Genomic DNA, 21,854 nt, shown 5'->3' with positions numbered 1-21,854 from the left:
AGGCAATACACCCTCTCTTAATCTCAGTTTCATCACCTACCTAATGGAGGGCACAGTTCCCTGAAGTATTTCTGATCCCTTCTATTTGTGTTACTTCTCTCTACAAGGTCAAGAATAAGAAAGGAAAAGGGAGAAAATCTTTATCTTTATGTTTTGCTATCTTCTTTTGTTACATTGACCGTACTTGGATCCCAAGAAAAATTTGGGAACATGAGCTTCAATTCCTGAAGAAGACACAGCTTGGAAGGAAGAGCCGATCAATTGCAAAATCTTCTAGTGCTGAAGCTAAAGTCTTACAATCCCTTTTAGGTAGCCACATAATATATCATCACACTTCTGAGAACAAAAGACTCTACTATTAAATAATTACAATAGGAAACTAGATATAAACTGGGATTTCACAGGGATTGCCTTGTGAAAACTGATAGAAACCAGATGAACAGTCACTCTTGCTAAATGTCAATGGGTGTTTTCTTAAAACCACGTATGAAAATCACAGAGTGTATTTTATGATAAATTATGGGTCAAAATGCTTAAAGTAGGCTGAAAAATATAAAACAACATAAAAGATACTGAAAGGCAGAATAAAATGGAAATGTCAGTTAGGACTCTGGAGATGTCCTAGTTTCAAACTTACAGAAATATTGCCTAATGAATGACATCCACTATGCCCTAAAATATCTGATGAAAGACTAATATTCATCCCAATGCAATTTCTGTTTCTTGGTTATGGATATTACAAAAAGGTCTAGCACATTTGTCATCATCCTTAGAAAATGAAGCTTTTATAACTTCCTTCCATGAACTGTTCCTCTTTTTCCTTCTTCCCATGAAAAATATTTCTATGTGGTATTTACCCCAGTCATCATTTATCAGTTCAGTCAGAAACAGAGTGATTCGGTGATAAGAAAATGTGATATAAATTTCCTTCTTTGAATGTTCACCACTTGACCCAAACTAAATAAAATTAATACAAAGTACATAGGAAAACAGACAAAATAAATAACTGAGCAGCCTATCTGGGCAGCTTTTGTGGAGGATCCATAGAGAATTTCAACGGAGGGGGGCACTTATACTGCAGCACATTCTCAGAGCAGAACGGCCTCCTCTCGGCTGCCCTGAGGGGACGCAGAGCTCCTGGTCATTGTTCCCTTTGCCATTCTGTTTGAGGATTCAGTTGGTCAGCTGATTCTAACTAGTTGAGTTGATACCACTCGAAGCAACCCTTTTAATTAGGACCAAACGGACGTAGACTATACTCTTTATACGTGAATGAACACGCACTGTGGAACCACACGAAATTTACTTTAGAGTTAATTGAAGCAAATGGCTGATACATGTAATATATATTATATACCAGCCACTTGCTTAAGTATATACATATATAGTATACATATTGTGTGTGTGTATATATGTATACATATGTGTGTATATTGCATATATATATATACAGTAATAAGCCTCCAATTAGGATGACCTTCCACACTGCTTTACAAAGGAATAGGTAAAATCCTTTGATAGGTCTGGCTAAGGAGATTTTCTCTGGCCTGAAGCTATCAGCATCCGCTTCTTTGGTGAAGTTAAAGTTGGTTCTAGGTTGTCCACTAAACTTTTTTGTACCCCATGCTGATCTGTCCCACACCTGACGGTACCGTCTGCGAGGGCTTTGCTTTTAACCCCAGAGACTTCTGTCTTTTGTTTACAAATCTTCAATGTTCAAGCTCTAAGGACAGAGTCTAAGCTAGCTTTATTTCTAAATCGTTTCCTATTTTCTACTGCATGTGTCCTGCTATATATGTTCTGCTGGATTGCAGAGTTGTGACAAAACATCTCTAGTGGATGCTTTGGGAAAAAAAAGGGGGCGGGGGTTGCTGCCTCTCACATGATGACTGTGTCTTCCTGTTTCTCTAAGTGAATTCTCATTAACATGTATATTTTTATGTTTTCTTTCTCTCCCTCTCCCCCCACCACATGTGCACATACACACACATGCCCACACTCACATCAAGTCTTCACAATCTTCTGTCAATGTGACAGTCAGAAAGAGTATATAAACACATTACAATAGGCCTATTTGGGGAACTATCTAGTATATTAGAAATATGGACTCCGAGGCCCCATCTCTCCCTCATGAATCAGAAATCAGAAATTCTAGGGAGGTGACCCTGGACTCTGTGTTTTTAGAAAGCTCCTCAGGGTATTCTAATTAACAATCATATTTGAAAATCACTAATATAAATTAGCAGAATTTTAACTGGAGAAGGAAATACTTTTTGTAGAAAAAGTCTCTCACACTATATGGGAATTGCTGAATTTAAGTGGCTTCCCAAGTTATATGAATAGTCTGAAATTATTCTCTTTTAACCCCTTCAAGTTTGCCGCATGTGGACATTTTCACATTAAAAAGCACCTAAGATACGCAGGACATATGTTTCATCATGTGTCACACTATCAAAAAACGCCCCAGACAGTCTTTACGGTCTATGACCTGATCATATCCAAGTGAGAACAATATGGGCACCAAAGGACATTAAGTCAACAGAAGTAAAATAAAGAATTTTCTAGATTCAAATATCCGACACCACAATGATTTTGACCCCCGTGTATCATGCCAGTTCAGCAAACTCAGGTCAAGAGAACTGTGGTTCTCATGTCCCCAGGCTAAACCATCCTGGTAAGCATGGTGAATGGTCTGTACTGGGGACAGGGAAGGCGAGAAGCACAAGCCCCCAGTTACGAGAAGTCCCTCTAGGAAATCTGAGTCACTCCAAGTCAGGTCCTGAGGTCTCCTCTTCAGTTTCCAAAGACTCTGGCTGAGGCCACTGTTAACCTGAGACCACGTTAGTGATTCATGGAGAATTCTGATCAACAGGACTAGAAGGCAGCAAATGCCCCCCACTCCACTCCATTTTTGAAAAGGAGAAAATGGCCATGGAAACCAATGAGCTGGACACTGATCTTCAGCAAAATTCTAGAACATATTACAAGGGAATTTGGAGGTCCCCTAGAAACAGAAGCAAAAACCGTAGTCACTGTACCTAGAAACCAGCATCTATCACTAAGAACAACTCAGTGAATCCTTCCAGTTCTGCCAGCCCCACTGCATTTCACACTTTGACAGGTTATTAGATAAGGAGACAGAGTTTAACAGGCTTTCAGTGAAGATCTGCAAGTCTCTTGAGATATCCTTGCACGTTGCATAAAGAAAGAGGTTCCACAGTAGCATTCAAATAGATTAGAAAGTGGTTGAATGATCGTAACTAAATGGATCTATGTCTTTGGTGATATGTATTCTAGGATATTGTCCTTGATTCCTGCAAGTTCAACAAAGGTATCAATGATATGGTAAAGAGACAAAAGAAATTCTTGCCAGCCCTGCGGGCTCCATGTAAATTAGAAGCTGGCCAAACAAGATAGAGGGCAGATTCAAGATCCAAAGCGGTCTCACAAGAATGGAATCTAATCAGATGAAATTGGGGTAAGTGTGAGTTCAAGCACTCAGTCCATCCAGACCAGCTACACGGGGACGCAGCAGGAAATGGTCATGCTAATGGCAATTTGTACAAAACAGGACTTGGGGACTTTACTGGACACTCAAGTGAAAATGAGTTAGCAGTATTAGACCATCAAAAGAGTTTAACATTTCATGCCTCAAGTTTCATGGATAGCAGCTGGGTTTTCAGAATAATAATGATCATCATCTGGGAATCCCACTTTAACAGAGATCTAGACATTCCTAGACTACTGAGCATGCTGGTTGCTTCTGTAGAAAGCTCTCTCACTTCCTTACCTCTGTTGCCCCACACACGCTTTGCTCTTAGCTAACTCTTCCTTCAGCTCTCCAGGTAGATGCCACAGGAAGTTGTCTCTGACCCTAGGATGAAATCGGGCACCCTTCCCCTGGGCAGTTAACAGCCATTAGATCACTTTTAACACTGTAGTTTACTGTTTTTAATTGTCTATTTCCACCTCTATACTGTGAGCAGGTTGCTCCATTCATTAACACATCCACAGATTTATCAATGTCCCTTACCAGATGTTGAATAAACTTTTATTGAATTAATGAGATTACTCAGGACAGAGGAAGAATTCAAAAACACATCACAGGAGAAGTAGAAGGAACCTGAAATGCCTCATGAGAATGATATGAGATTCCACAGTTATATGATCAAATCACAGAAATACATTCCCCTGTAACTCACACTATCTTCTTATGTGGAATAATTCATTAGGGATAAAAAGTGTGTCCAAGACAAATTACATTCATGGAAATAACAGTAGATTATTGTCTTGCCTCAATCTCTTCTAAGCTAGGAAACTGGCTAAACTTTAATAAGTAGCAGCAAATCTTCAAGCCTATTTCTTTATATGTACAATGAAAAATACTGGGTCAAATAAAATAATTCTGAATACTCTTCCAGATGCATATGTTATTTTATACCACACAATGTCTTTAAATGACCTACTCAGGGAGAATTAGTTACTTTTTAGAGGATATCCATTGCATCACATGCATTATATGCCCAGCCTTCCAGTGGCCAAATCCACTTAGAATATCTGATAACTCAGTATCAAGATGCTGGCCTAATAGCTAAATGTTGAGTTACATTTTTTAAAAAATCCTCACCCACATTAGATCTGATGGACTTCAATGGCCTTGATTACTGCTGAAGGGAGTCCTAATGTCCGCATTTCCAGAATTACTACCACAAATGATGGGCAGGAATGCGCTGCCATCTCCTTCTGGAGAGAGGCCCAGTCTAATCAGGACTTGCAAACACTGGAATTCTTTGCCCTGACACTGGAAAATACAATGGTAGCTCTGGACAGTTGTACTTAACTGTCTATGACCTAATCATATCCAAGTGAGAACTCTATGGGCACCAAAGGGCATTAAGTCAACAGAAGTAAATTAAGAATGGTTTTTACTTCTGCACTCAGACAAAGATCTCAACTCATCTGGCATCAAATCTCCTGACATCATTTTGGAATAAGCCATTTCTTCCACAGATGCAGTTCCTTTTAGATCGGGTCAACATCACGATCAACTCTGTAGCCATTAATCAGCATCTATTAATATCTACTCAGTTTACATCTTAGCCTGGATTGAATTTTTTACTTTTTACTTTTTATTTTTTCACCAAGTACAAGGACCATGTAAGGAAGTGCCTTCTGAAGTAGTGGACTGCTCATCACAGGTATTTCTGTTATTAGGGAACGAATACACCAGAAGATGCAGTAACGTTCTCTCGATCCCAACCTAAGAATGGTAACATACAGGCATTAAAATTGTTCTTAATTCACTAGGAGTAAAAAGTAGATTCTCTTTGTTCTTTCAATTTTCATTGGCTTGAGTCTAAGTCTGAATTCCATGAGAAACAGCTAATAGGTATCTTAAGTATACTTCATCTTAGTTATTGTCACACTTACATAGCACTTATAAAGTCATAACCATCTTATTAAGAAGGTACCACCATTATACCTATTTTACAGATGGGGAAAGCGAAGCATAGTGGATCTGCAGTGTGGCCCTCAGAGCACTCATTTAGGACCAAAAATCTCATTCCCCAGCAGCTGAGGCTCACAGCTGAGTGTCTCCCTCAGGAACTGTCTTTGGCTAAAGGGATCTTCCTTGCCCAAGGTGACACCTTCTCCCTGGATGCAGCCCACATTCAATCACTGGCCACTGGTGGGGTGAACAAAGGTCAGGTTCAGCCTACTTGCCATAATTCAGGTCACTGAAAGCCCATGCCAGCCATAGAGATCCCCAGTGATCAGCTGATGCTTCTGTTATAACTGTATATCCCGATTCAGCTCTACCCTCTGCCCAACGAGCTTCCACCATTCCCTTGGGGGTGTTACACCCAAGACTGTACCACAGCCCATCTCCACCTCAGAGCCTGTTTCCCTAATACAGATGCAAGTTTCTGGTCCAAGGTCACACAGCCAGGCAGGGGCAAACCCAAAGACTCCAGCTCTGGAATCCATGTTCTTAGCCCTTTTGCTAATGTGCTTCTACAAGCAGGCTTCATTTTGCATTTCAGTTAAAAGCCAGAAGCAGCATGTCCCAAGCTGGGGGATCACTAATATTCCTCTAGATGTTCCAGGTAGACATCAACGTGTGAGACCCTGGCCAGAAAAGCTCAGTCAACTGCCTTAGATTCCATCCCCTGTTGGACAGTCTACAAGCATATTCAATGGAACTGGTAAATTATACAATAAAGAAATCATTCATATGCAATCTGAAATATGTTTTGTAACCAGAGCACCCTCATTTGGGAAACATCTATCAGCACCAGTCTGCTAGTGTCCCTGAGAACCAGTCTGGGAAACGCTCTTCTGGGGAAACTCCACTCAATTTCCAAGGTCCTCTGCCTCCACGTTTTGAGCTCTGACAAAAGACCACTTCTGAGAAGCCATCACAGGCTGAAGGGTTTCTGATACTGTATCCTTTCCTGTGCCGAGCCCTTTGCATTCTCTGTCTTAAGAAAGGACTTATCTCTACTTTATATGCCTATGTGTCATAAAATTATACATAAATGTCTGCATCCTTAGATGCAATGGCCATTCAGTGGGGGAATCTTCAGGCCTAGCTTCTCAATTCAGCTCTGACACTGCGAGGATTTAAAAACCTACTGAACCTTACTGGGCATCTTTTTTCATAGAAAAAGAGGGTGGGGCTAGATTTGCTGAAATGCAAGAGCCCTTTCAACGCTATTAGAGGTTTTTATTAACTTCCTATTTCACATATAGTATAGTGGCAAGTGGACAGGTTGTAGAATTACAAACATATACATACAACCTGGACTCAATACTCTCTGCACTTCATCACTGTGTTCTCTATGCCCTTAATTTGCTTTTAAATATTAGTTTTCTCATCAGGAAAGTCATATTAGCACTTACCACAGAGGGTTGTTCTAGGCATGAAAAAATATAAAGCATGTAAAATGTTTAGCATTGTGAAGCACGTGTTCAATGCTCAATTAACACTTAGCATTTTCTTGTGCTTGATATTGGTTGTGGTTGTGGAGATGGTGTTGATGGTGATGGTTGGGAGAGGAGGTGGTGTCACATCTGTTTAAACTGTGCATTTGTCCTAGATTTCAAACCAGGACCAATCAGCCAGCACAGGTCAGAGGAGCTCATGCCCACATAATGAATGAATAAATGTCGGGTGTCATGATGATTTGAAAAATGAAGCTGAATGGCCGGGCAGAGTTCTGATGCCACGCCCAGCCTGCCTTGCGCACTCAAGAGTAACTTGGAGAAGGTGAAGGAAACCAGAGTGACAGTTAAAGTTAAAAAATATGACGTGTTGGGACCAAACACAGACCACATATGATTTAGGTTAAAGGACAGAAAGTGACTCAAACACCAAAGGGACTTGGAAAAACGATCTTCATAAAAAGGATAATAGTCATAATTAATGAAGAAAAATAGCGCCCCCATTTCCACTGCGGACCACACACGAACAAATGGGCACAAATTGCTCTCAGATAAAATTAGATTGGCTACAAGGAAAAACATTTTAACTCTAAGAACTGTTCAGCGCCAGCGTGTTTTACTAAGAGATGCACTGTGACCTCTACTCAGAGATTCACAAATGACAGGGTGCATAGCCGTGGGCTCAGATGGTTAAGGGGAAGAGTATCTGCCGACAAGGGAGGGATGCCAAGTGATTCTCTGCGGTTCCCAGGCTTTGACAATTACACAACTTAACATGCTAAATGCTGCCGCTCCCAACACAGGGCTGCTGACAAGGAAATTTCTCAAGGGGATTCCTTGGGCCAAATTTCCCCTTTAAAGGCCCAAGGTATAAGTCAGCCGCGGGTGGGCGTATTCAAAGAGTAATAACAACGTTCTCTAATTAGACACAGTTTCCTAAGGGAGGCATCAACAGAGCAGTGAGACTGGCACCAGTAAATTAAATTTTTAAAATCCTGTTGCAATCACTCCCTTGACATGCCCCCTTCCTTAAACTCTACTCTCGGTTCTTTTTTATTTATTGTAATTACTTTAGTAATAAGATTTGTTTTCTTGTTATTATATATATATTACTGTGCAGAGTAAAAAAAAAAAACACAAAATAGCCAAAAAGAGTTATGTTTCTTATTTATCTCCTTGGCTATTATTGGGCCAGGGGGAGGGGTGGGGAGCAAGGAGAAGCTGTAAATAGAAAAGAAAGTGTTTCCCGCAGAGCTAAGATGTATAGAAGTATATTTGCAAGGAGGAAGCAGGGCAATGAAGGAATAAGGCTAATAATTCGAAAGGGCTAGGTGGCTCAGACAGATAAATAACCAAGGAAAAGACACCCTGGAAGTCAGGGCACCGAGGGCGGATCCACATTACCGAGGTTTATGTGCTGTCTTTGATTTTCCTGTTTAGCAACTCTGACGTGCGGGGCAGAAGGACCCAGAACTAGAGAGCAGAAGGTTCCAGGCAGCTCCCCAGGCACCACCCAGTCCTGGTTCCTGGTGGGGCGCACTCCCCTGAAACTGGGCTTCTGCGGGCTGGTGGGCCATCAGCTGATGCTGCAGCTGGGTACACCAGGAACACAGTTCCTGGGCAGGCAAGACAGAGTTCAGAGGGTCCGCCAGCTGCAGAGCCTGCTTATTACAGACGCATCTCAGAGAGACCCTGATGGAGGCTGTCTCAGGCTGACTTCCTGCAGGCAGGAAGCCAGGTTTTCGTCCATTCCGATGAGGCAACAAAGTCTATTTCAAGAGTAAGCCTGAGGAGGGAAAAAGGCATTAGCTGAATTCCTCCAGTTCCAAGCCTGCTCTATGGCCATTCATTTTATAGATTATTCAATCCTACACCCACTCCATTATGCTTAAATCACAATCACAAAGACAACTAAAGGTTGAAGATAAATATCCCTTGTCATAGGCAGCATTTAAATGAGTAATTTAATTAATAATTAAATAAATGCTAAATGGCTGTTGAATATATTAAATTCTATCCATGGTAGAGTATATATAATAACTCACATATATTAAATACACACATACAGTATAAAGGAGCCTTTCTCACCTTTTCAAGCACTGAGAAATGGAAGATGGGAAAGAGGTTGCTAAGCCGGCTTGGCTTGGCTGTTGGGAAGAGCTTTGCACAGCCCATCACTGAAATTCAGTTGTCAGAATGCAATCAGAGGGGCCCTTCCTTTTGTGCTTTCATACAGTGCTCATAAGAGTTTCAAAATACTGCCTTATTTGATCCTAACACTAACAGGTGCTGTGCAGTGACCAGGGCTTACTAGCCCTTGAATAACTTGAAGAAACAAGAGCAGACAGGTTAAGTGATTTGTCCAAAGCCACAAAGCTGGAAAGAGACTAATTATTTGACTGAAGCCTGATTACCTACAGGGAAGCCCTTGGTACTGTATCACCATCAAAATATCAACCCAGATGGAAAAAAGAAGAGTCAGGGAGAACCATGAAAGGTACAAATTGTCTCCTTTGAGAAAGACAATGAGATCTTATCATAGCTCTGATAACAAGGCAACAACTTGCCCTTCTTTTCTCAAAGCAGGACACCCTGAGGGTAAAGGGCAACAGGAAAAGCACCCTAATATTGGTAGAGGTGCTTAGAGTCAGGCTTCCTCTTTTTCCCTGTTACAGACTTTCAGGTATTTTTCAGGAGCCATGTAACATATGTCACTAAGTAAGTGGCAGATGTGATGGGAATTGACAAATAATGCATCTATTTTGGACTTGAGGCTTTGCTGTTTTATAAAGACTTCTAAGTGCATATTGAAAGGAAGTGTTAGAAATAGAGAGCCTAGAATGAGATGCCTAAAGGGTCATTGAGAAAGAAAAGATGCTCATCTACCTCCCTCCCTGCTGGCATCCCTGGCCCCATGCCTTCCTCCTATCGGGAAGGACCAGAGAAATACCAGCATGCATGCAGCTACCAGAAGTTGCCCAGCCAATGAGGGAGCAAAACATTTAACAAAACAAGCCCATTTCCCCAAGAGCTTCAGCTCCAACTTGATCAATGATTCCGCAACACTGAATCATTTTTAATGCAATGCTTCTGGGAAGTGCAGGGGGAACCCATCAACTACAGGCACAGTTGGCGAGAGTTGGGTATTAGCATTTGGCAGCATTTATTACCGCTGTTTATGATGGCATAAATTAGGTTTATGTTGATATAATTAATAACCCTAAATTTAGGAATAATAAATAGTAATATTTATTCGGAATTGCCATGTCTGAGGAAGGCAGTGGAGTACTCCGGCTCCTGACTCCCTCTCTGTGAGCAGACTGTGGTAGGAATGGGGTGTGAGCAAGGAAGCCCTTGGGAACACGCTCCCAGCACTCAGCGCCAGCACTATGCATCATTTAACACTGTGCAAACGACTTAGCAGCAGGACCTTAAGAGTTCCCAGAGCAAATAATTTTCATTTCCATCTCTATGAACAAGTTCATCAGCAAGATTGAGTGTGCTGAATTTCCCTCTAGAACCAGGAACCTCAAATGTTTTGTTAGCCCATCCTATTCCCATGGCGCATGCCCAGAAGTTTGGACAATTGCAACAAGCGTCATGTTCTTCTTGGGTCTCTCTACCTCCTTCCACATCTTAAAAGGAAAATCCCAGGTGTCCTGCAAAATCCCTATATACCCGGATTTGAGAATTACTGAGAGACATTTGCAAGGAAAAAATTCAAGGCAGAAAACAGTTACTTCTACGTCTCTTTCAAAAATGTAAATATATATCTGCCTTTTGTTTAATAAAGTCTAAAAAAAAATCTGTGAGATTACAACATGCCTATGAACGTTCCCGTTTTGTGTCTAGGAAAACATCTTAGCATATGCAAAATGGACTAAGATTTCCATTCCTCATTTTTTTTTTTTTTTTTTTTGCAGTAAGGACAGGAGGTAAGTGGAGAAAATAATCATTCCCCAGACCAAGTTATCCCTTCAGGATTAGAACAAGAAAAGTAAAGAAAAAGAGATTAAATACTCTTTAGTAATACCCTTTAAACACAGACACATGCAAACAGGGTAGAACCAGACCAAGGATGACATTTCCATCCAGTCAAACTTTGCTCCGGGTTCCACAATGTACATTTTCCTAAAAACAAATAAAGCAAAAATGTCCATCCACTGGCAACTGATCTGTTTCAAATAGTACAAAATAGCAAATCAATAGAAATTTTAAAAGCACATAATTGCAAGTTGAAGTTTCTTTCTCAGCTCCCAGGAAGAGCTGCTGAGTTCTATGTTGCAGGAACAGATGACCGGTATAGGCTAAGCTGTAATTCCTAAGAAATATGACTTTGGCCAGCAAACATTCCCAGGGAGCTTCCAGCAGGCGCTTTGGATTCCCCTGGCCTTGCTCTGAGGAGAATTTGGAGCTGAAACTTTGGATGTGAGTTCAAAGGGGAGTATTACTCTCCTATCATGTCATGTCAACATGAACATCGGCAGTATTTCTACAAATAATATGACCTAATCACTCAGCTTCCCAGAAGCCACAGAGCACATTCAAGTTTCTCCTGATGGGCTCTTCAGCTTGCAATCATCTGAGCCTCCAGAGAGTGGGCCGGAGTGTGTTTCTGAGAGAGAGAGAAAGGACTCCTGGGAGGTGGGCTATCGGTCAGCCAGCCCTCCCCTGCCTTTACTGGTCTCCCCCACTCTTTTCCTGCCCCTTTTCCTCCCCACAACAAAGGAGCCCCGGCCTATTGCCCTGGCTTTGCAGGGAACTGCAGAGCTCACAGGCGTATAGAAAATCTGTGCTTCTGAAGCCAAACATGCGCAGCGCAGTCACGGCAGAATGAATCATCCCCCCATATGATCCAGCAGGACCCCTAAGAGCATAAATCCTTGGAAGGACCCAGAGGCCCCACACTTATGACGCCTTGGCCTGTCAGAGCCTGCCCAGAAGTGACAGCAGGCTCCCTGGTGTGTCCTCAGTTGTTCTTTCAGGACAGCAAGTGTGACTAAAAGGACAAGAAGGAAATGGAGAAGGCTAAGTAATTACGATGCCAATGGGGTCAACAAAACTCATACCTCAGACGGGTAGGATATAAATTTCCCCTTCCAATCTCATGTGTAGTAAAACATTACTGGTGGTACAACCAATACGGAAGTGCTCATATTTAACTGAATAGGTGTCCAACAGTTCATTTCCAACAGGTGGCTCCAAGCCATTTAGGGACCTAGCTCTGGTCTGGAATGCCCTGTCTGAGGGCCACACTTGAAGTGGTGGTAGGAAGGCCAGATACACCCAGAGCTGAACTTCCAGACATATATTAGGCACTTACCACTTCTGAAGTTCTATTCACTAAAATTCACGCTAAAAACATTCACGAAGAGAGTCACCGGGGTGCGTGCCTGGCAGCGGCGGCATAAGCAGGGCTGCAGAGCCGAATGGAAAGAACCCGAGCTTTGCAACCAGGCAGACCTGAGCTAATTCCTGGCTCTGGAAGATCAGACAGGTGGCTCTGTTGGGGGAAGTCATCGGTAGGGTGTGACCGCCAGTTGACCTGTGAGCTGGAACCTGGCAACCAGACTCCTTACCGCATCCCCTGTCTCGGGAATGTGCATTTCATTTTCCTTTCCTGCGCCCCAAACTACCCCAAGGACATAGCCTTGAGATAGTGACGTGGTGCTGAGACCATCTGGACAGTACACATGATTGAACCCAGTTACTCATAAACTTTTATGATTCTGGCAGTCATAGAGATCTACTCATCTTGCAGCCAGCAAGACAAGTCTCATAAGTAAGTTCCCCTGCTTATTAAATCCACCACCTACCAATCTGGGGTGGCCTGCCTCTCTATCCTGTCTCTCTCTGCCCTCTGTGTACAGGGGCCGGTTTCAGATTTTAGCCAAGAAGCTCCCGAGAAGCTTGCAAACCAACAGGTTAGCCTTGTATATATTCCCTAATCTTTTGCCTGTTTATTTGTTCCATCTACAAAATGGGAGTAAAATATATACTTTTCTCATAAGTATAAAAAATTAAAATTAGAATCATATTTTTATCCTTTCAGATTGACCAAAAATAAAAAGATTGATAAATGTGCAGTGTTAACAAGGGTGTGAGGACCAGGGACTTTCATCCATTGGTGATAGGAATATACACCTGTGCAGTTTCTAGATAGAATACCGTGGCAATGATGTATTAGTATAAAATATTCAGACCATTTAAATCCTCGACAACTTTTGAGAATTTATCTTAAGGAAATGACCAGAGAAATTTACCAGGAGAATCACAAGAATGCTTGCCCATCTATGGTTTATGATGGAGAGTTGTCTAAATTAATATGGCCCATCAATACTGTGAGATTGCTATTTTAAAAACAAAAATGCCATTTGTATTCTTTGACATAGAGCGAAGTTGTTAGTTTATAAAACTATACTATAAAATATATTATCTTAGCAAACTTAAACTAGGCATGTACATAGAAATATATTTAAAGAAATAGCTGATGTATCTACAATTGTGAATTTACAAACATCTAATGGATTTTCTTCAGTCTCCTAATAGTGTTTATCTCTGGGCAGGCTGACTGAGGAAGGGTCTCCTTGTTACAAAATTGTACAGGCAGCCTGCAACTATTAGATTATAGTGAGCAATGCCCTGTGGAGTAAGACAGTGTAATAGCCCTGAATGTGGGTACTTTTCATTTCTTCTTTGAGCTTTTTTTCTACACTGGAATTTTCTGCAATAATGACATACCAATTTTTTTCCACTGGAAACAATAAAACCATTTTATTTGTTGAAAACAAAGGAGTCACATGCCTCAGTAATACACCGTGCTAGTGTGTCCCGCACTCAGTGAATGGACCCTTTGTGATCATCTTTCACCAGTGCTCTGAACTCCCAGCCTGCAGTGCTGGACTCCGCTGGGTCACACTGCAGCTAGAACTGCAAATTACAAGACTGAGACTCCCTCCAGTTGGCTTTCTGGAAGGTTCTGCCAACAAGAGGCACTAGAGGGAGAAAGGTAGGAGGTAGAGGAAGAAAAGAACACCCTTTCTGCTCTCCAGTTCCAGTTAATGAGATCAGAGCAGCAGCAGGCAAATGGGCCAACCCCTGCATCTTACAAAACACAGTGGCAGCAGCAGACAGGACAGTCGCCTTGCCACATGGGTCCAGGCCACTACCCTCCTTCGCCCTCTCGCCTGTGCCCCCTGGCCCACTGATGCCCTTGTCAGGTCAGACTCCCTTCTCAGAGTTCAGAACGCCAGCCTCCTGGAGCCCCTGAGCCCCTGGGTAATAACACTGACTCTTCCCTGGGCTTCCCCATCCCTGTAGGCAGTTCCCAGCACTACAGTTATTAATCTCTTGGCTTCCTTCACACCCCCTTTTTGAAACTGCAGACTTCTGCCATCTGTGTGAACCAAATCTCATCATTTGAAAATATCTATTATCTTGACTATTGTGTATCACTTTTATAATTAGAAAACAAAGCTACTTTATTTTTTTAATGTACCAATTTTACTGAGCACGACTCTTAAGACATATTAGCTGTTGTACTTATTGTTCACTGTTCTCTTAGGAAATTCTTCTCCCCCTCACCCATATTGGGTATAGACACTTCCTTTACATCTCAGTAGTGCGGCTAAAACAAGATAGAAAGGCTTATTAACACCTTCCTAAGAAATAAGTGATATAACAGAAGACAACTCATCATAGAAAATTTAAAACTGATTATCAGTATAGCTATTCTCATTCTCAAATGGCCACTTAAGGCATTGCCTCTTCTGGCTTCCTCCATGTGGCAGAAAGCATCTTTCCTCTGTGACCTCTGGGTAGACCAGAGTTTCTCCAATTTGGGGCTCAGGAGAACTCTCTTCCCCTAGAGGCCCATTTCTCAGGCTTCTCTACTTATTTCAAGATCTGCCTCTCCCATGATGACTGGCAATGGGACTCCCCATCCATTCAGGGGCTACAATCTATCCACAGGGATGGAAACACCATGTTCAAACAGCAAGTATGCTCATTGTCATGACCTAAAGACCCGACAGCACAAACCCTGAATGACTTGTATGATTGCATGTGGGTGGGAAGGCAGCCCAAGCAATATCTAATGTTGAATTGCTCACCTGTCTATTGTTCAGGAACTTAGAATTTTCCATTCTTATTTGTGCAAATTGCACACTTATTACAGTCCATTTTTTTCAAATGTAACTGATTTATGAAATCCAAAAGACTGAGAACCACTGCTATGTGTAATTTTATCAAAGAGATTTGGATTATATTAAAAAATTAGAGCTGAGGTCATATCAGAGGGAAGGTCTGAACATATCAAAATAGGAGGGAAGAGGTGTGGTCCAGACCGAAGGTGAAGTGAATCTGGTGGGGAGAATCATAAACCCTCTGTGGCCCCAAATCATTCTTTAAGGGAAAAGATGCTACAGAATGGGCAGTGAAATGGGAGCCCATTGGCAAAAATACTCACAGTCAGCTGGGTGCTGTTCGTAGCCCAAAGCTGGCAGCAACAGACAAGGATGTTTTGTCCAGTGGGAGAAGGACAAGGTAGAGTGTTGAGGCCCAAGCCAAGCTGGGAATTCAGATCCCATGGAGGAGGGCTGAGGATGGACCGATTCATTCATCCCAGGCCAAAACTACAGAAAGCTGGGAAGGCTGTGCCTTGGTTCATCCCTTACACACTAGATATAAAGTCGTGTCTGAGTCAACAAGACTTACTTCTGAGACCATCCACTGACGGGGCCGAGGCTCTACTTGTATCTCCACCCAAGGTTGGGAAGAGCTGCTAAACTAAAATAAATATGGGGCTTAGAGCTAGGCAAACGGGGCTCAAATCCCAGCTCTGTCACAGGCTATCCACAACTGTGTGTGTGTGTGTGTGCACACATGCATGTGTGCACAAGCACGCACAAGCAAGCACTCATGTGCACACATGCCCGCACATCCCTGGGTGTCAGACAATTTCTCCTGCCATTTCTGTCTTGAATAGCTGTGTGATCTTGGATAACTTATTTTACCTCTTTAGTCTCAGTTTCCTTATCATTTGAAGGACTGGGAGTAACTAATGCACAAGAACCCTCCCAAATAGAACATTTTAAGATTCCTTTATTCTAATCCCCTTAAAATCTCTACAGAAAAGTAGTGTAAGGTAAACAGACTCTGCAGCACCAACTGTTTAAACTGCACCTAAGACTTTATTTACTCCTGTGTACTCAAGTTTTTCCGGTTAGAAATTAGGCAGACCTACTTTTGTTCAGCCATAGTTATGATTAGATAAGAAAACACATATAAAAGAACAATGTTCTTTCTTGGGCTGTAAAAGGGGCCAAATAATCTTTTTTTTAGATAAAGTCTGTGAGTGTTCTTATCGTAGTGACATAAAGCCTTCACAATGCACATTACAGTAAAAGACGATTGGTACTCACTCTAGGTGGTCCCAGATAGTTAAAATTGTCAAGAATTTCATATGATTTTTATAGTTTCATTTGCATCCTTAGGGTATTCAGCTATGACTTCCTAACATGTTGGTATATTTGTTTAGAGTATGCCCTTTGCTCTTTATTGTTGTTTACTTCTGTTCCACAATGACCTGGGAAGAAGAAAATCAACTTTGTAGAGTTGTATACATATGCACTAAGAATCAGTAGGCTCTGATTCTCCTGTGGATATAATATTGGGCTGTGTGTTGACTTTATAAAAATTATTGTGTCACTACCATCCACCCAATAACCAAAGTGCAAACATTGGGGATCATACTAGATCTTTTCCTCTCCCTCATTTACACATCGTGTCTACCCTTCAAGCAGCTCCAGAATCCACTTCCTTCCCCACCCAACTCATTAAGGCACCATTATCTCTTCTGCTCTAACCCAATTTGTTGATTCCCTATTCTTTTACCCCGCATTGGAAAGAATTATAGAGTCAGTGGGCCACAGTATGGGTCCTCCTGGATTGCTTAGAACTCAACCCAGTGCAATGCAAACTTGCCAGGCCAGCAAGACAGTAGATTGTTTCTTTTGGAAACCATCTTTGTATTTTGTTTTCTTGCTACAGACATGCGTTGCTAAGAGATCTTTGGTTTGGCAAGGCGCACGCTATTTTTGTTCGGAAAATCCTGGCTTTGCCTCCCTGACCACTGTTATCAAAACCTCCCAGCCACCCTCAGAGGCTCCATTACCATCACCACAAAAGGGAACCACTCCGCTTTCACACATTCGTGCAAATGCCATGGGGGCACATGCTTACTTGAGGAAGAAGAGGACAATCTAGTGAATGAAGTGCCGAGTTCAGGTTGAGGCTTTCTAATCTTAGACAGGATTGCCTCTTCACCAATCAGACCATCCACAGGGCATTTCTGTTAGTTCTAAGTAGTCTACTAATATGAATGTGTCCAGAGGAAATCAGTGAAGATCAGAACATCAGAACCAATATCATATAAAAAAAATGTGTAGGTGAACTACTCAAAACTTGGAGAGGACTTTGCATATGAAAGTTAAAGCATGTAAAAGGAAGATTAGATTTTACCCATGGGGTACAAGGTAAGACTGCCTAAAATGTGTGAAGTTCATAGGACAAAGGTTAAAACACAGAAAAACACAAATCTACCTGATTTTACATAATGGAATGGGCATGCCATGAAATGGACTGTCAGTCATAGAAAGAATGCATGTGGAAGTTAGATAAACTGGGTATAAGGTAGGTTCTAAGGAGGGTTCATGAGCTGAGTCATTCAAGCCCTTCTATTGTGAGATGTTATGCATCCATGGCAACCCAAGTCTTTTGACAATGACCCGAATATTTTCTATCAGTAGAATAGTGTTTTGATTTCCAAGTCCCCTTTCAGCCAAAATGGATTGGGTCATCTAAGTATTCTGTAAAGTGCCTTGAGCTCCATGATGAAAGATGCTATATAAATAAAAAGAGTAATTTTAGTCATAATAAATAATGGTAATGATGATGAATGGCGGTGTCACTGAGAATAAGCTGGCCTGCCGTTAGGGAATCCAAAACAGCCAGCTGTGAGCTGGAAACAACTGTATCCAGGCCCAAGGATGCTCAGTGACTGAGACCACATTAGCCTTTCAACCAAAGACCTAAATCAAGCCCCTGATTTGGAGGTGGGAGCACTTGAAATGGGAGAAACTACAATCCTTATCCCCAAGCTTGGATACTGCCTTGGGCTTAGGAGACCTTTCCCAGTCAGGTCAATAGGCAACATGTTATCTTACTCTTCCAACAGAAGAGAAAACTGAGCAGATCAGGGGAAAAGCGCAAATTCCAAACTAGAGTTACGGCTGTAAAGCCAGGGCTCTGTCTCTTCTGTACCAGACCCCAGACAATTCAATGGAAGGAGGAACTCCAGAGAAGAGCCAGTGTGGATGAGAGAATGTTGAAACAGGATCATGTCCCTCAGGATGGCTTGCATAGCTGTTTTCCATCCATTTATGCTGAGAAACCTTGCTAGTAAAATATTTGGCCCCTCCAGGAGGGAGGAGCCATTCATCCATGTCTTCGAGCTCTTCTCTGAAGTTAAAGGAGGCATAGCAGGAGCCAGCTGAGGGAGAACTCTTTAGTTTTGAGGCTTTATCCAGCTCCAGAAACAGGAAGCACACCTGCTGCCTGAAGCCTGCTGATGCTCTTTACAGGACTTGGCTTCCTGCTCCTCACTCGTGCTGGAAGACCAACCAGTCACCCCTGGCGAAGACAAAGAACTCTGCTCTCTGCCCAATAAAACCCTCCACCCAAAAAAAAATGGAGTCTGGGAGCTACCGAATAAAGAAACTTGTTAGGAACACATAGATGCCTCACTCACCTTTCCTCCTTTTCTGTGCGTGTGTCTATTGAAATTTTCTTTTTACAGTCTATAGCTGTGGCCTGCTTGCATGTTAGCATAGATTAATGTATTTTACCATTTGGAATTTATTCTGAACCTCTTCTTATATTTATCACCTTTAAATTTTTAACCTTTTGAACTGACCAAAACCCTTTTTTATGCTCATCCTGGGAAGTTACTCTATTCTCAGCTGTTTAACATTTATTTAGCTTTTTTCTTAAACAAACTTATTTGATCTTTCTTAAAGCAGTCTCTTACTTATTTTAAGTCATTTCAATTTTATCTCTTTAAATTGTTTTCTTTTTTTATATCTTTATTAACTCTTATTGTATCTATTCTGTTTCACCTTTTTAATATTACTCTGTTTTCTCAGTCTGCTAAACCTGAAATTTTTCTGCTTTAGTACTGATATTATGGTAAAGTTTTTTTTTTCATTTTTGGCCTTTGAAAATGCTTTTCCTTTCAATTTTTCTATTTACCTTGTATTCTGTTTTTTTTTCCTTAGGATACTGATATGCCCTTTCTTATAGTAAAAGGAACCAACTAGTTCCATAAGAAGGGTGTTTAGGCTCTTTCCATAAGGTTTGAGACAGGTTTTGTGGATATAACCCTGCCACTTGGCTGTGTGACCTTGGGGATTGTTCTGATATTTGGGGTTCAACTCACAAACTCAGAAAATGCTGACCCCTTCCTACACACCTCATCTTTCTGTGTTCTGAAGGCACATAGGAACTAGATGAAGATAAGCACCACATCAACCTTCCCTCCTGTACCAGACCCCAGACAATTCAATGGAAGGATGAACCCACTTTCAGCCATACCACAGCCATTTTCAACCATGCCAGCCATTCTATTGAGATAAGGTGGCAGTTTTATTAGAGCTGTAGCCAGAATCTTATAAAGTACACCAGAGAATAAAGGTTTCTCTGCAGTAAACATTAGTAAGGAAATAAAAATATTGGTCTTAACTGCAAGAAAGTCACAGTCTGAGCCTTGACTTTGTCCCTAAGCCACCATATGATCTGGGCAAGTCATTTGATTATTATGAACACCAATTTTCTCCTTTTTAAAAGGAGAGTGTTTATCTAGATTATTTCTAAGGCTCTCTCTGGTATGAACTGCCTGTGAGTCTAATCCTTTAGATTCAAAGAAACTATGAGACTGACATCAACGTGTACGGAGAGCATGTGTTATTCGTACCTGCTAACAGAAGTCCAAGAAATTTATTCCTGCCCAAGTATCAATGCCTCTCCAACCACACCCAGTAGGCAACATGACAATGTGCAATTATGGAGACATAAAAGAGCACCAGGCTGGGCCAGGGCCCTGACATACTTGCCGTTGATGACACCATCTGGGTTGAGCATGGGGATGATTTTGAAAATGAAGTTTTCCCTCAGGAGCCGAGCCACAGGGTCACTGCTGACCAGAAACTCCAGGGTCCCCTTCATCACCCAGCTAGCATTGCTCTCTCCTGGATGAACTCGGGCAGTGATCACCTGGTATGGACGCTGCCCTGCAGAAAAATGGACATGAGAAAATTAAACCTAAATATACTTTCCATTTCCATCAAGATAATCTCCAGGGGACCAGAATTACACCTGATGAGCACTGAGTCAAAATAGGTTGTTTCTAATACGTATCTGCTCTACATTTATCCATTTTCCATCTGCCTCTACAGTCTGCTAGACTCAAGCAAGTATATAGTTAAGGCTCAAGGCTGTTTTGCAACATAAGTACTTTAGACGCATGGAAAGAATCCAGGAAGCAGATTTTGTAGAGACTAAAGACACAATTAGCTCTCCAGAGTCCAATAGCATAATGGTGGATGTCACAGATCTGAGACTGAATCTTACTTTCATCCCTTACCAGCTGTAAGATCTTAAGCAAATGATTTAATTTCTCCAAGGCTATTTTCTCATCTGCAAAATGGGGGCAATGACACGGTCCTCGTGTGGTTGTTATAAAAAACAAAAATATGTAAATATAAAGCACTTGGCATATTGCTTGCATTCAGGACATCATTCCTTCCCCTCTCAATGATAAAGTCTGGGGTAGGATGGTCACTCTCATGCCCCAGCAGAAACTGTGGTCAGTGTAGAACTTGCTTTTGAGAGAACAAACTGTGTCTCTAATTCTTTGCAAAGAAAGACAAAACTGAGTAACTCAATAACACAGCTAAAAACAATGTAGTAAAAGATACAAAGAACCTTTTAAGTTGCTAAAGTATATTACTACTATCATCAGTTAAGAGAAAAACACTATCTGTTGACAGCCACAGAAATCAAGGTTTAAGAGGCATAGATCAATACATTTTTACTGACTATGGTGAGGGCAGGTCATCTCAGCAATTTGTAGATCATGTATATATGGGGGATAATATTTGGTTATGCTTTTCCTTGGGCAGGTGTCTTGAGCATATTCCAGAACCTGCAGGAGGCACTTGGTAGAAAAAGTTGAATAAATGACAGTCCTTGTTCTGTAAGAGGCCACAGCATTTGCCAGTAGTGCCAAACATACAAGTAAATAATGACAAGTGAACTAATGGAGGTGTACATAAAGCACCGAATACAGATCTGACTGAGAGAGGTAAGGACATTTCCAGAGATGTGATACTGTTTGGACGGGGTCTTGCAGAGTAAGTAGCATCATACCAGAGAGAAGGTGACAAATGGTTTTCTAAGCAAAGAAAAAGATGCATGCAAAGAACACAGAGGATTGAAAACTGGTGCATCCAATAACAGAGACTGGCTGAAACAAAGGGACTGAAAATGGTGTCTTTTATTAAAGTAGGCTGGTGTCAAACTGGTAAGGTCCCTCCTGATATATTGTGTTTGAGGATCTGGACTTTATTCTGTAGGTCACAAGTTCTCAACTATGCAGTCAGTGTCTTACTGGTACGCTATTAGTGAGGGGTTCTACTGAAGAATCATTGGTTACCAATAAACGTCAATGTTTGCTTGTAAAATATATATTATGCACACACCACACACACACACACACACACACACACGGCCCAAGCTGCTGGTTGCCTGTCCCGTATTCCCTCTCTCATTCTTTCTTACTACCAGATCCAATT

At 41.6% G+C, this 21,854-nt stretch overlaps 1 protein-coding gene across 19 annotated transcripts in view; it reads right to left on the bottom strand.

Moving 5' to 3' along the window:
- The window catches only part of AGBL1 (AGBL carboxypeptidase 1), an 834,111-nt gene that overhangs the window by 555,450 nt on the left and 256,807 nt on the right, over positions 1–21,854 (bottom strand). For all 19 annotated transcript variants that reach the window (XR_008994688.1, XR_008994687.1, XM_057494793.1 and 16 more), the window contains exon 18: positions 20,111–20,291. Coding sequence is in view for 17 of the 19 variants with exons in the window: in XM_057494793.1 (XP_057350776.1) it covers positions 20,111–20,291 (181 nt within the window). In the remaining 2 variants the exon portion in view is untranslated. The remainder of the gene's footprint in view (positions 1–20,110; positions 20,292–21,854) is intronic.

Source organism: Manis pentadactyla, chromosome 18 (assembly GCF_030020395.1).
Source record: "Manis pentadactyla isolate mManPen7 chromosome 18, mManPen7.hap1, whole genome shotgun sequence".
Classification (NCBI taxonomy): domain Eukaryota; kingdom Metazoa; phylum Chordata; class Mammalia; order Pholidota; family Manidae; genus Manis; species Manis pentadactyla.
The sequence above is the reverse complement of the archived record's forward strand: the minus strand, read 5'-3'. Positions and strand labels throughout refer to the sequence as shown.